The 13953-nt window shown below is 38.3% G+C and overlaps 1 protein-coding gene across 1 annotated transcript in view; it reads left to right on the top strand.

Moving 5' to 3' along the window:
* COL4A1 (collagen type IV alpha 1 chain) overlaps positions 1-13025 on the top strand; it is a 120181-nt gene extending 107156 nt beyond the window's left edge. Inside the window, exons 45-52 of the mRNA XM_015621928.3 lie at positions 585-656; positions 1917-2045; positions 3340-3438; positions 3587-3799; positions 4555-4732; positions 7554-7668; positions 8290-8462; positions 10106-13025. Of these exons, the coding sequence (XP_015477414.1) occupies positions 585-656; positions 1917-2045; positions 3340-3438; positions 3587-3799; positions 4555-4732; positions 7554-7668; positions 8290-8462; positions 10106-10187 (1061 nt within the window). The 3' untranslated portion in view covers positions 10188-13025. The remainder of the gene's footprint in view (positions 1-584; positions 657-1916; positions 2046-3339; positions 3439-3586; positions 3800-4554; positions 4733-7553; positions 7669-8289; positions 8463-10105) is intronic.
* The last annotated feature ends 928 nt before the right edge of the window (positions 13026-13953 follow it).

The raw sequence follows: 13953 nt of genomic DNA, 5'->3' as shown, positions 1-13953 counted from the left end.
GAACAGAACGCTGAAAGCTGCATCAAAAAACATACAAAAGTGTTGAGATTTTTGAGATTTTTTTCTCTCTTGCCTGTTCTTGCATTGCAAATATTAAATGTGCATTTCCTTTAAAAGTTGGACGAAAAATAGATTGTTAGATACTACCACTCAACAATCTTTCACAATTTTTTGAGAATTAAAGAGGCAATATTATAGCTATATGTGAGGATATGGGCTCTGTATGTATCCCTTGTTGATTATATTCCTGCTACTGTCACCATCATGTACCTGAAAACACCAGTTGTATAAAAAGATACAGCCATTAATAGAAAAACATAATGCTTTTAATCTAGAGAATGATATTATTAAAGTAAGAGAACTTTGAAGAGAAGAGAAAAAATAAGAGAAATTTATTTTCAGTCATCATTTCTTTTTTGACTTAGTAGTGTTTGTATTGTGTTCCTGCAAACAGTTAAAAAGTGCTTGTGCAAATAAAGTCACATCCTTTTCAGGATCATAGGGTCATACATGATTATTCCACACATATCCTTACAAATCAAGAAATTACTGATTTTTCATGCAAATATTTCCTTTGACTTCAGGTCCAAAAGGAACTCCTGGCTTCCCAGGCCTTAAGGGTGAGCGAGGTGACCAAGGTCTTCCTGGATCTATAGGTATAATAAAGACTTGTGCTTTTTTTCCCAGATGTTTTTGGTGAAATTGTTATTTGTGATTAATTTGTGGCTATAACTCCATCACCCTTTTGTTCTGTTCTGTTCTAAAATGCAGAATATGAAACCAGGTATCATGTATCAGCATCTGAATGGTCAGATTAGAATCATAGAATGGTATGGGTTTGAAGGGATCTTAAAAATCATCTAGTTTCAACCTGGCATTGAATACTTCCAGGGGTTGAGCTTCTGTAGCTTCTCTAGGAAACCTCTGTTCAGTGTCTCACATCCTCACAATAAGAAATTGTCCTTCTTAAGTCCAATCTAAATTTACAGGCTTTCTGTAAACACTTATTTCTTTCATGCTGTTGCCCCTTGTCCTGTCACTCCAGACCCAGACTCCAGAGAGGTAAAAATCTCTCTCATAAGCCCCTTTTATATATTGAAAGGCCTCAGTGGGGTCTTCCCTGGGCCTTCTCTTCTCCAGGCTGAACAAGCCCAACTCTCTCAGCCTATCTTCATAGAAGATCTCTTCCACCCCTCTGATCATTTCCATGGCCCTGTTCTGGACCTGCTCTAACAGGTACATGTCCTTCTTGTACAGGGGACCCCAGAGCTGCATATAATATTCCAGGAGGGTAGGAGAACAGAACAAGGGGGGAACATTACTGCTCACACTGCTTTCCATGTAGCCCTGTATTGGCTTTCTGGGCTCATTCTGCCGGCTTTTCTGCCAACTCATCCCATTTTCCATCTACCTGTGTTCCCCAAGTCCTTCTCTGCAGGGCTGCTGTCAATCCATTCATCCTCCAGTCTGTACAGATATTGTGGATTGCTCTGTCCCATGTTTAAGACCTTGCACTTGACTGTGCACTTGTTGAACTTCACGAGGTTCCTGTTGGCTCACTTGTCACACATGTCAAGGTGCTGTTGGATGGCATCCCTTCCTTCCAGCATACTGACTACACCACTCAGCCTGGGGCTGTTTGCTAGCTTGCTGAGACAGCTCCATACAACCAAATGTCTGGACAGCTATTTCAGTCCATGAGAAGTCTGGCTGGAGGTATCAGCATAGATAGGCTTCTCTTTGGGAAGCTTTGCAGTTAAATTCACGTGTAAAGTCTAGGACATGTTGATATCTTGTGACTCCCTGTGAGAGGCTCCAGTCTCTGCATAAATGGCAATACAAGGTAGCGTTTTTTGGCTTTTTAAAACATTGTGCAATGCTAAATATGCGCTAATTTTCTTGGTTGATTTCCACAGGTTTACAAGGCCCACCAGGCCCACCAGGTCCTTTCCAGCTTATTAAAGGAGATCCTGGCTTACCTGGACCTGTAGGACCAGTTGGTCTCAAGGGATTCCCAGGACTTCCTGGTCCCAAAGGACAACAAGGTGAGAGTTTCTAATTTGCCAGTAGAAATACATTTCAAGTAATGTAAAAATAGACCAAAGGTAGGCTAGATAATACAAGATTTTTGGTATAATATTATCCAATTTTTGTAAGCCACTTTTGTCAATGATGAGGAGGAGAGTCCTTTTTGAAGCTCATCCAAAACAGATGCCTTCCTGGTGACTTTTTTACAGGCTCTCACTCTGCAGTCATCACATCGGTATCTGAGATCAGCAGTAAGCAGAATGACTTGCAACACTCTGCTCATCCTTTCCCCAAAATGGAAGCTTGTTCCATGGTCCTAGATTTCTTCTTTTAGTCCAGATATCGCAGTTTTTATAAAGAGTAGGTGAAGTGCAAAAATGAAACATGCTAGAAAGTAAGAGAATGGAGCAAAGGGTAGGACAAATGAAATGCTGGCACAAGGACACGTCCTTCAGAATGATGGGACATGGAGAGTGGAAGCTTAGGAGTTCTAAGATTCTAAGGGAAAGCTTTTTTCCTGAATGATTTATGTTAAGTTGATGGGGAATTACAGTGGAGGATAATGAATATCTTCTTCCTTGTTAATATAGTAGATATGAAAGTTTTCCCTTGAAGGTGGGGATACAATTCTACAACTGCTATCCTTTAGGAAATGACTGTGAAATAATCTCAGTGACTGAACACAGCATGGGTTTGCTTATACAGGATCCATTGTTCCATCACTAGTAGTCAGTTCAGTACATAAACACAATATTACTCTTTGGGTGATCAGGAAAATGAAAACTGTGATCATCTAAAGCTTCTGATGAGTCGCTGAAATGTTGCTATAATGCTGATGGTTTAAAAGAGTTGACTTCCTTTTCCTGAAGTCGGATTTGCTGAGTTTATGTAGGATTCATAGCATCCCTAAAAATTGCTAAAGAGAAGACATCACATATATCTGCAAACTTGTTTGGGAAGAAGCTAAGAGGATAGCCATCTTCCCATTGTTCATGACCATACTTTTTTATGATCTGTTTTTGATTGAGTCATATGATAAGCAGAGAGAGAAGAGATTCCTTTTCATATTCCAGACAAATGCTATTTATTTTAGATGCTTGCTCTCTCCTTACTTCTCTGTTCTTCTCTACAATAGGATCACTTTGCCTGGAGTAACCTTTCTATGTGCTCTAGATATGGAACTGTATGCACTGAATCTGAATAAGTTTAGTTTATGCTGCCGCATACCTGTGCTGTCCTGTATTAAAAGCCAAAAAGTCAAAACTAACATGAAATAATATCCATTAATAATTATTCCTTGTTTTTCAACAGGGGTGACAGGACCTTCAGGTGTACCTGGACCACCTGGTAGTCCTGGCTTCGATGGTCAACCTGGGCAGAAAGGCGAAGCTGGTCCTTTTGGTCCCCCAGGTAAGTCCCTGCATTCTTCAAAGACTTGATTCCTTCACAGAAAAATAACACATGGTATTGGGTGTGAATGTATCTAATTACACTTCTCTAGTTGTGTAGGGAGAGCACTGCTGTCTGCAGAAATAAAAGGAGCCTCTCTGTGTTGTAGGGCCCAGAGGATTCCCAGGTCCACCTGGCCCTGATGGCTTGCCCGGGGCTATGGGCCCCCCAGGGGCACCATCTGTTGCTCATGGCTTCCTTGTCACCAGACACAGTCAAACCATCGAAGAACCATCCTGTCCATTTGGGACAAGGCTGATTTACCACGGCTACTCCTTGCTTTATGTACAAGGCAATGAAAGAGCACATGGCCAAGATCTGGGTAAGTAGAGACCAAATTAGAATTCAATTAGAATTCATGGCAAACCAAATGTTTCTCTCATTTGTAGAACTGTATTGAGCAAATCTGTATCGTTGCTCTGGCTCAGACCTAGGCATCCCAGAACAAGGAAGATGTTGCTGTACCACAGTGAATACAACACCTAGTTACTAAGATGGCTTGTGGGGTTTGGACAGTCTGATGGAACTGGGTGTACTCTGCCTTAACAGATATTTTATGGAGAGGCCTTTATTGCACTCTACAACTGTCTACAGGGAGGGTAGAGAGTGTGGAATTCCTTCTCAGAGGGTCTCGGTGACAGAGGAAGCAATGGACCACAAGGATGAGATACATTTCAGTGAAAGATAAATAAAAGGTTTTTTATCATGCTGATGGTCAGCCATTGAAACAGAACACCAGAGAGATGGTTGAATTTCTTGCCTTTGGAGGTCCTCAAAACTCAACTAAATCTGGAGCCAAGAAACCAGGTCTAACTGGCAGGGGAGTAGGATAGATGACCTCTAGAGGTCTATTCCAACCTAATGTAATCTGTAATTCTACAGGCAAGACTGGACTACTCCTTTCCTTGTCCCATTCCTTCCTCATAAAGCTAAGAGAATTCACTTCCTCTGAGAAAACTGGGCCCTCCAGAGCAAGAGTTCTCTGTCTTTTTAGCTGCTCCTGGAAATAATTGTTAGGCAGTTGGCAGTGGTTTAACAAAACCGTGTTAAGAAGTAACCTTTCACTTAACATTTCAGGCACAGCAGGAAGCTGTCTTCGTAAATTTAGTACCATGCCTTTCTTATTCTGCAATATCAACAACGTCTGTAATTTTGCATCAAGGAATGACTACTCCTACTGGCTGTCTACTCCTGAACCCATGCCAATGAATATGGCTCCTATCACTGGTGATAATATCAGACCATTCATCAGCAGGTATGGTTTCAGTTCTGCTGTATTTGCAGCAAAAAAAGCCTGTGGAAAGAGCATAGGGTACTTTATTTTTCTGGGCAAGGCTTTTAATCTTTATATTTGTATTTCCTGCCTTTAAATTTAAAGTTTGAATTCTTTTGATGAAATATTTCAAAGTGTACGTGTTTTCAGTTTAGACTTTGATCAAAAATAAATCCATTTTGGGGGAAGCCCAAACAAATAGAATAGCCTATTTGAATATAATGGAAATTAAAAGATTTACTTTGAAATGCTGTCTTGCAAAAGCTGTGATGTACTTTAAAAGAGAAAAAGTTGTACAGTTTTTCTCAATTCTCATCCGAAACACTTCTGTTTTTTTGCCTAGCCATAGCTAGAAGCTTTTTAGGGCTCAGTTTCCTTTTGTTTGAAAATGGTAGCTTTTTTATCATACAGTAGGCTGACAGGCTTCTTCCATTGTTTTAGACATTCTGCTTGAATACAACCATTATTGTCTGAATTAAAGGAAACAATTGCAAAATCAATCATCTATTTTTTTTAATAATTCCAGATTTGAAGCTAGTATAAAGAATGGTGCCTATATCAGAGACATAACTGTTCTGCATCAATGCAACATGTTGAACTTTTGGTCCATTCGAAATTTTAAGACCACTAGAAAACCTCTCCTGTCATAATATGTACAGTGCTGAAGGCAGAGTTGTGAGCAAGTGTGGCAAATGCCCCACCATTAGATATGAGTCTGATAAGGGAATCTGACTTACAGCTTAAGTGATAATCATTAGATATGAGCATTACTGTCCTTTCTGTCATTGCTTCTAATCTGTATCAGCTCTTGCTGATCGCTCTTCTGGCCATGGTTAATGAATGGGAGTGGAGATTGCTGGTAATGATTTCTCAGGCACATCCAAGAGAAAGGACAATCCAAATCATCAGTAGATTGTATTCTAGACACCTTGGATTTTCAAAAACTATATGGTTTTACTGCAAAACATTTGATGTTTATTTTGCAAAGTGGAATGCATCTTGTATCTGTATCTTGTACTGCAGTTGTACTCTGTATTCTTTCTTTTGGCTGAGTACCAAAGAAGTTGGTATATTTTGAAAATGAATGGGCAGATTGAAGACAAAATTGTCAAGAGAGACTATAGCTTTTGTTAGTCTTAAATTTTTGTTTGTTTGTTGCATGTGAATGGAAGGGGCTTGGCTTTCAGAAAAATACAAATTGTCAACCTCTGAAATTCATATTCCTTTTATGCCCTCCCATATCATGCATCCAAAAGAGCCTTTAACAGTCATGTTTGAAACTCTTGCCAAAGGAGGTACTAACCAACACTTTGCCTTACCTTATGCCTACGGATTAGCTTTTGCACCATAAAAATGTGTAAGTGTGTATATGTGTGTACATATGTGTATGTGTGCATGTATGCTTATGTGTTTTTCTCTTTTTAGTCATAGCAATGAGTGAAATAGTTGTAATACTTCTTTTAGGAAATTAGCAAAGAATCTGGAAGACACTTCTTTTAATTAATTTTATTAGTTAATGCTTTTTAAACAACAGTTTTCCCTGTCCAAATGTTGAAAATGCGTAGAAGTGTCACTGCTGCCTTGAATCATAGGACTTCTTTTCCTGTAAGGCCTTCTACTGAAATACCAGAAATCTCTTGAAGCAAAGCAGAGCTCTAAGAATAGAGGCAGCTTTACATTCCTTCTTTTAACTTACTCTTTCATTGATGTGTTTCTTAAAATAACTCTGGCTTCTGCACTAAAGATGAAGGCAGTAGGTATGAAAGCAGTCTTCACAAGGCAGAAATAGAAGGCTTTCATTCTGAATACCTTTGCTTCTCTGTGTTTTCCAGAATCCAGCTTAATCCATTTTGCACTTGATTCTTTTCCCTGTTCTGATAACAGGAATCAGACGGTTTAGTTTTGAAGCATTTTCATAATTGCTAACTGCAGCAGCCAGTTGAAGAGTTGTACAGGAAAAAATGGATTGTATCTAATGAATTCCTTATTACCAGCCCCCATATTAAAATTCCAGCCCACCTCATGGCTTTTTCATGATTCTTCTGTGAAGGCATGATTGGTCATTGGATTATTCAGTAACCCAGCAGTTCTGAGACATGAGGAATTTGTCTAAAGTAAAAGAACTGGTGCTGCATGCCTTTCTGGAGAATTGCTTTGAAGTTTGTTTTGCAAGTTACTTTGCTAGAAATCTCTACTGGAGATACAGACCACAAATGTAAATAAAAAACACTTTCAAGGAAAATGCATGGGAAAGAGTCTGCATTAGATTAGATTAGCAGTGATTATGTTTGTAAGACATTTTCCAGAGAGATGGCTTTTTCTCTGGAAGTCAGAGCTAAGTTTAGGATGATGAATTGCTGTTACTTGTTTCTGATCACAGTAGACCACTTTTAAGTGATACTTGCTGAGTTACCATGTTTGGCTATTTGCCTCCCATGTTCATGACATTGAGCACTTGTAGAAACTTCAGTACAAACAGAACTAGAAAAAGAAAAATACATGTAAATATTCAGATAAGCGGTCTCTTGTTCTTTTCTCATAGGAAAGCTAATAGGAGTAAGACTTAATAGTTGAACTAAGTAAGGGAGAAATCAGAAGTTTACAAAATAAATTAGAAATTAACGAAAAAGAAAAAAAAACAAAACCAGTTGGCTGTTTTCCTAAATGAAACATTGTGATTTTTCCATTGGTTTTGAATGTGACAACATTTTCTATTTCAAGATTCCATAAAGAAAATAGCTTCTGAATAAAGAAGTATTAATCCTTAAGTGCATGCAGCTCATTCATGTCTTGGTCCTTCTAGATGCTCTGTATGTGAAGCTCCTGCTATGGTAATAGCTGTTCACAGTCAAACAATCCAAATACCACCGTGTCCTGAGGGCTGGAGTTCACTTTGGATTGGTTACTCCTTTGTCATGGTAAGTGCACTGGCACATACTCTGAGCTGAGGAAAGCATTTGTTTCAGGGTTTTGATCTACAGAAAGTTAATAAATGACTCTGTCACTTCATGTTTTAGGAGGGCATTAGACCTCAACCCTTTGTAGTGACTTCAAAAAGAATCTGATCATTTTCCCAGGCAGGGCTTGGGCATGGTCTGAGATGCAGTGTGGGTCCTGAGCTGTTAGCACTTGGCAGTGGGAGAGAAGCCACTGTGATCTGAGGTGTGAATGGAGTTAAACTATTCAGATGAAAGCCATACCAGACCTTATGCCTTCTGGACCAAGAGCTAGCCCTGGCATATTGCTTACCTAGGGATGGGTCCTGCTGTCTGTCCTGAAGGACTTCTGTGCATACAGCTGCCCCTGAAGCTGATACTGCTGATGTGTCATGCTGCTGTTGAGTGTGAGAACCCAATGCCATCTCTGGAGCTTTCAGCTCCACCTTCTTGTTCCTCCTTGCGCTGAGCAACAGAACAGCAGATGGACAGAACAGAGGACAAGGAGAGAAGTGTGACAAAATATTTGTGCGAGAGTTCATTAAAGATGTAGCAGAAGAGGTAAAGAGTCCCTCTCTGACCAATGCTTTTGCATTTTCCTAGCACACCAGCGCTGGTGCAGAGGGCTCTGGCCAGGCCCTGGCGTCCCCTGGTTCCTGCCTAGAGGAGTTCCGCAGCGCTCCCTTCATTGAATGCCATGGCCGGGGCACCTGCAATTATTATGCAAATGCTTACAGCTTCTGGCTTGCCACTATAGAAAGGAATGAGATGTTCAAGTAAGTTCATGATTTATTTATCACTCTTTGAGACTCAGTTGAGCTTTATCACTGAACAAAAGAAGTTTTTTTTTGAATGTAATACAGGTTCAAGTATTGGCTGTCCACCAGCTCAGTTAATTTATGTAGTTAACTATTTTCGTAACAGAAAGAAAAAAATAATAGTAGCTTCTAGGGGAATTAGTAAATGTATCATCAGTTAGTGTTTGCCATGTGTCATTTGTACCGTGTATTTTTATTTTCAGAATAATCTAACAATGTTCACAATTCCACTACATTTGAGGTTGTATTCACCAAGTGGTAGCTGGGATAGGCTGACATACTGATTGAAACTAGATTAGAATATAACATTTCCCATAATGGTGTTAACATTTAATAGAACCACTTGCAATTGGTACAGGTGTTAAACTAGGTGAGTTGAACAATTATTTACCGTTCCCTAATGTTAGAGGAAGTACATTTGAGTAAAATGCAGCTGGTGGTAATAGGCTTTGTTCTGCTTTCCTGCACATAAGTATTTGTCAACACAGACTAATTTGTTCTATATGAATGTTATTAATATGCTAGCACATAGATCAGTTCCCATGTCTGCATAGCTTAGCTGGTCAGCAGACATTCCTCTGGAGAGCAAGGAATCACCCTCTTCCACCATAGTCCTGACTGCTGCTGCTGTTACCCTTCATCTCTTCATGTCTTCTAGATCTGTGAATTCTGCCTTGCCTATCTCAGAACAAAGCAGGTTGTTTAGCCAGTTTTCCCTGTTTGTTTATCAGATAGTTGTCATTGGAGTAGGCAGAAATATTGAGCACTGGGACTTGATCACTGGGGCTGTGATAATCTAATCAACCAGAAAAACTACCACCAAGACCATTCCACCACTGGGGTAAACCCTGGATCCCTAGGAAAGAGGAAAGCTGATCAGAAAATAATTGAGACTGAGCACTACAGCTGTTTCCATTTCTCAAGTCCTACCCAGAGACCTCTCAGCTTCACATCCTTTTCTGGCTACAAACCATGCCTCAAATTAATAAAATAAACCCAGATCAGGGGACCTGCCCTTCTATCATAAATCACAAATACTCCTCAATTTCCTGTACACTCATAATTTTTTTTTAATGAAACCATTAAATGCAAGCACACTTTTGTCTGAAAATTATTTATTTCTAGTTGCTAGGAGTAATTCTTTATGACAAGTTAGAGACTAAAGGCTTTGGTTTGTGCTTCTGTATGACATCACATAATTTCCTTTGCCAGCTTTTCATTTGTCTTTAAAGTCACAAGAGTTAGCAGAAACTCATAAACAGAATTTAGGTACTTTGCCCAATTTTATTTTATTACCCAAATTCTAGATGGTTTTAGAAGATGGTTTAAGGGTCCTTCTGTAACAGATGGTGTTCTAGGTTAAGGACATGTTATGCCTCACGAAAGAACTGAATTCTTCAGTTAATTGTAAGTATGCGATGTTTAAAACTAATCTTAGGATAGTTTGTGACCAAACTTGGAAGTGATTACACACTGGAGAACTTAGGAACACCTTTTTGATTCAGCATAGGCTGGAAGAGAGACTTGAATTCAAAGTTAGTGTTGTCAATCATAAACCTGAAAATTGTTAATGGGCCTTTTAATTTCTTTCTTTTCAATAGGAAACCAACTCCCTCAACTTTGAAAGCCGGGGATCTACGCTCAAATGTTAGCCGTTGTCAAGTCTGTATGAGAAAAACATAATGACTTTTGAATTTCAACTAATTTCACACAATATGGTGCTATTTGTTTAACAGCAATGAAGCCTAGACATATATCATATGTACCTCATTGTTGTCCAATATGAAAACAGTAAAGTGCCTTTTAGGAACTTGCATAACTAACACACACTGCTTTACTGGCCCTGTCCTTGCTAAAGAAGAAAAGAGACAACAAAGATAAGCTTCAAATGTTGACATGCCAAATGGCACTTTTGATCAAAGTATATGTATTTTTTATATAAATGCAATGCACTGATAGAATAAAAAGTCAGCATTTATCCAGAAAAAAAATGCAAAGGTGCTAGGAGGTATGCAGTTCTGCCTTATACTGTTTGACCCCCCTTTTTTCATTCTTGTATTATATATTTAGATTCATTTTTCTTCCCCAGATAAGTTTGTTACCGTTATCTAGGTGTCTTAAAATCCCAGACTCTTAGGTATGTACTTATTGTTCTTGTACAAAGAAATACTAATGTAAAAAAGAGGTTTGGGATTACAGACTGTGGTTAAGCAACACGTAACCATCTTTTCACAACATAGAGCAGCATCCTGCAAACCTTTGCTTCTGTTTGTAGCCTTTAGCATTGTCAGTATTAATGGGTCTAGATCTGGAAGAGATTGCCAAATTGGCTTCACAAATAGGCAAGTAAGTGTTTCTGCTATGTTGGTACTATGCAGCTTCTTTGTGCAGTAGAACAAACTTTCCTGTGGAATAAAGAATGATCCAGCAATGGTCAAGAAAAATATATATATAAATATTTTAGTAATTTATATAGATATCAACCATTAGGCTAATCAAGCTCTGAGTTTATAATTTCAAAAAGAAGCTTACAAAATTTTCTTCTTTTCAGTGTCATGAATTAGGTGTTAAATACCAAAATATGATGTGAAATGTTAATTTTACATAGCCATTTCAATGCTGAAGTTGCAGAGACTGAACCCAGGTTACTAGTTATTTGTGTTTATAATAGTAAATCCTGCTTTGAGCTTATAGTCTTTATTCTGTATTTAATATTTTTCAGGGTTTTAAACACTACTCACACACTGAATGACTTGATTTTGAAAAGTATAAGGCCTTAATTTTGTTAATATTGTGCCAAAAAAATTCTTCAAAGTGGCCTCAGAAATATTTCTAAAGAATTTCTATGCAATGATACCATTGTTTGAGCACGTCTGTGTCCAAAAATGTTTTATGGACTATTACCATGAAAATACCAAAAGATTTTTGCAAATGCCAAGGCCTTTGTGTAATTTCTTACATGTGTATTTCTTAAAAATTCAAGTTTGTAATAAAACTATTTGTGTAAAAAAAACCAGAAGAAAGGAAGATGTTTTTACTAATTTGTTATTAGCATTCATTTACAGCAATGAATTAATTTTTAATAAGTCACCAATAAATGCACAAGCTTGATGCAATCCTAGATGATTTTTGTTTTGCACATCTTGCAGATGTACAAAGCATCTTCTGAAGGGGGAAATAGGGCACTGTACTGACACCTCTGTTGTAATCTTGTAAGAGCTGAAACTGAGAGATGAACCATGAGAAGCTTATCACTGAAATGTATTTGATAGGAGCACATTATAAAAATCTGCTAGCTTCATCTCAGCTCATGGGAATCGATCAAATTATGCACATTTTTCACTTTCCCTTTGAATTTTTCATGCACAAACAGAACTGAATTATACAGAATAAAAATTAAAATATCTCATATAACTTTGCTTGTAAGTGGGCAAGGTGAATCTTGGCTCTGCTTGAAGAGGAAATGGGCCATGCTATCATTTTCCTTGGCAAAAGCACATAATTTACTAAAGTTTCATGTTGTTTTCCAAAATTTGTGAGGACACTATGGCTGCTGCATTTGTTTTGAACTTGGCTTTCAATTAAAAACCTTCAGGACATTCTCTGACCAAACGCCTGAAGGTTCCTGCATAGAAATTGGCCATTTCATTAAGCAATGATTCTTAACTTTCATGGAAGTTCTGACAAATGATAATTTTATTTGTAAAAGACAGTCCTCATGGAAGTTCCTTGCTAGTCTATAAAATAAAACAGTCTGATTATGCCTGAGCAGCCTCGTGCAGGGGTTTCCTAAGGGACTCTTGATATCCAGAAGAAGAGAAGAAGACTATAAGGTGATTCCTTGTGGCATCTAGGAAAAACTGCCAAAATTCAGTCTTCACTGACCCAGAGCATCCAATCTGCTGCTCACACTCTACAGTTTATCTCCTGGTCATCTAGGGGTTTAATTTTCTATGTTCAAATTGTCTTAGAACTGCCAGACAGTTTTGTTTACAAAGTCCTTCATGTATGTTTAAGTCAGCTGGGTGTGTATGAACCCCTGTCTTCTCAATTGGGAGCATTTGGAAACAAAGTCCTTTGAAAATTTTTGGAAACTGCTTGAACTGTAGTTTGATGTCTTCTTTATCTAACAGTAATTATTTATTCCATAAGCTCCAGCTTATATAATGACCTAAAGCATTCTCATGCTAAAGATGCTATTTCTTCTTAAATCAGTCATTAAACCTTTTGGTGCTTATTGAATATCAGTCAGATCTCCTGAAATGAACTCTAGGTTTTGATGCCCTGGGTGAGGAAGAGCCCATGTGAAACACTGCCTTGCTTTCAAAAACCTCTTAAGTGCCCTGTGTTCAGGCATTTATGGCCGGCGTTGTGGCTACAATACCGTTTGTGTCAGGAGGCAACGGAGAACTCATCAGTTATTCAAATCGTCTTGCAGAAACTTCAATTTCAGGAGAAAATTTTTGAGTGCAGTACTTGAAGAGTCGCTGTCATGTTCCAAATAAATACATTTCTAAAACAGCAGGTGGTGCCCTTGCTCTCTTTGTGGTAACACTGGGACGGACAACTTTACACTAATACCTCGGTCTCTAATCTGCTAACATGACCCTATTGAATAGATGATTTTTTTTTCCCATGTCTCTATCCCTATTTTGACATGTTCTAGTCACCAAGAATTTTCTTTTGAAATAGGACTGGAGCAGTTTTGAATTAAAAAAAAAATTCTATACATACTGCAAAATAAAATATAATATAATTAAATGATCCAATATATATTTTGAAGCAAATTATGTCTTAGCCTGCGTGTCTTTTCGGATAAATGTATGTTCAGTTTTTAAGTGTATCTCTTACCCATTTCATAGTGGTAACTTACTGGATGAAATATACTTTTTCTATGTAACAGGACTCCTGAGGTCAGTATCCCCATACTAGACTCCTAGAAAAGTGATTGTATTTTTTGTGACTGAAATTGTAAAGCTGCATGACTTTTTGAGAATTCCTTTCCTATCTTCCATGTTTTACAAATCTGTAATAATCTGCACTAACTGCATAAAGTGAAACATAAACATGGATCCAGGCTTGTGGATCTCAGAGAACCAACTAAATAGAAAATACAGCACCTGGCACAAAGAAAGATCACTGACTAGTTGAAATGACAGCAATCTTAGTATCTGCCTGTATCCACATCCCTTAATCTGTAGAGGTGGTTGGCTATGCTTGCACTGGGACTTCTGGTTTGTCAGAGGTTGCAGTGGAGCTTTTTTCTCTCTGCTGGTCATGTCATGGCAGTGATGTGCTGCCCACTGCATTTTCACCTCTTCATATAGAAATTACCTTTCTTATGATCTTCACATTTGGAATTAGGTAATGGTGAGAACATGAGAAACCAGGGTGGATCTTTAAATTCATATTTCAAGCTCAGACAAATGCTGAGACCAGTGATGGATGG

The sequence above is a fragment of the Parus major genome, chromosome 1 (assembly GCF_001522545.3).
Source record: "Parus major isolate Abel chromosome 1, Parus_major1.1, whole genome shotgun sequence".
Classification (NCBI taxonomy): Eukaryota; Metazoa; Chordata; class Aves; order Passeriformes; family Paridae; genus Parus; species Parus major.
The sequence above is the reverse complement of the archived record's forward strand: the minus strand, read 5'-3'. Positions and strand labels throughout refer to the sequence as shown.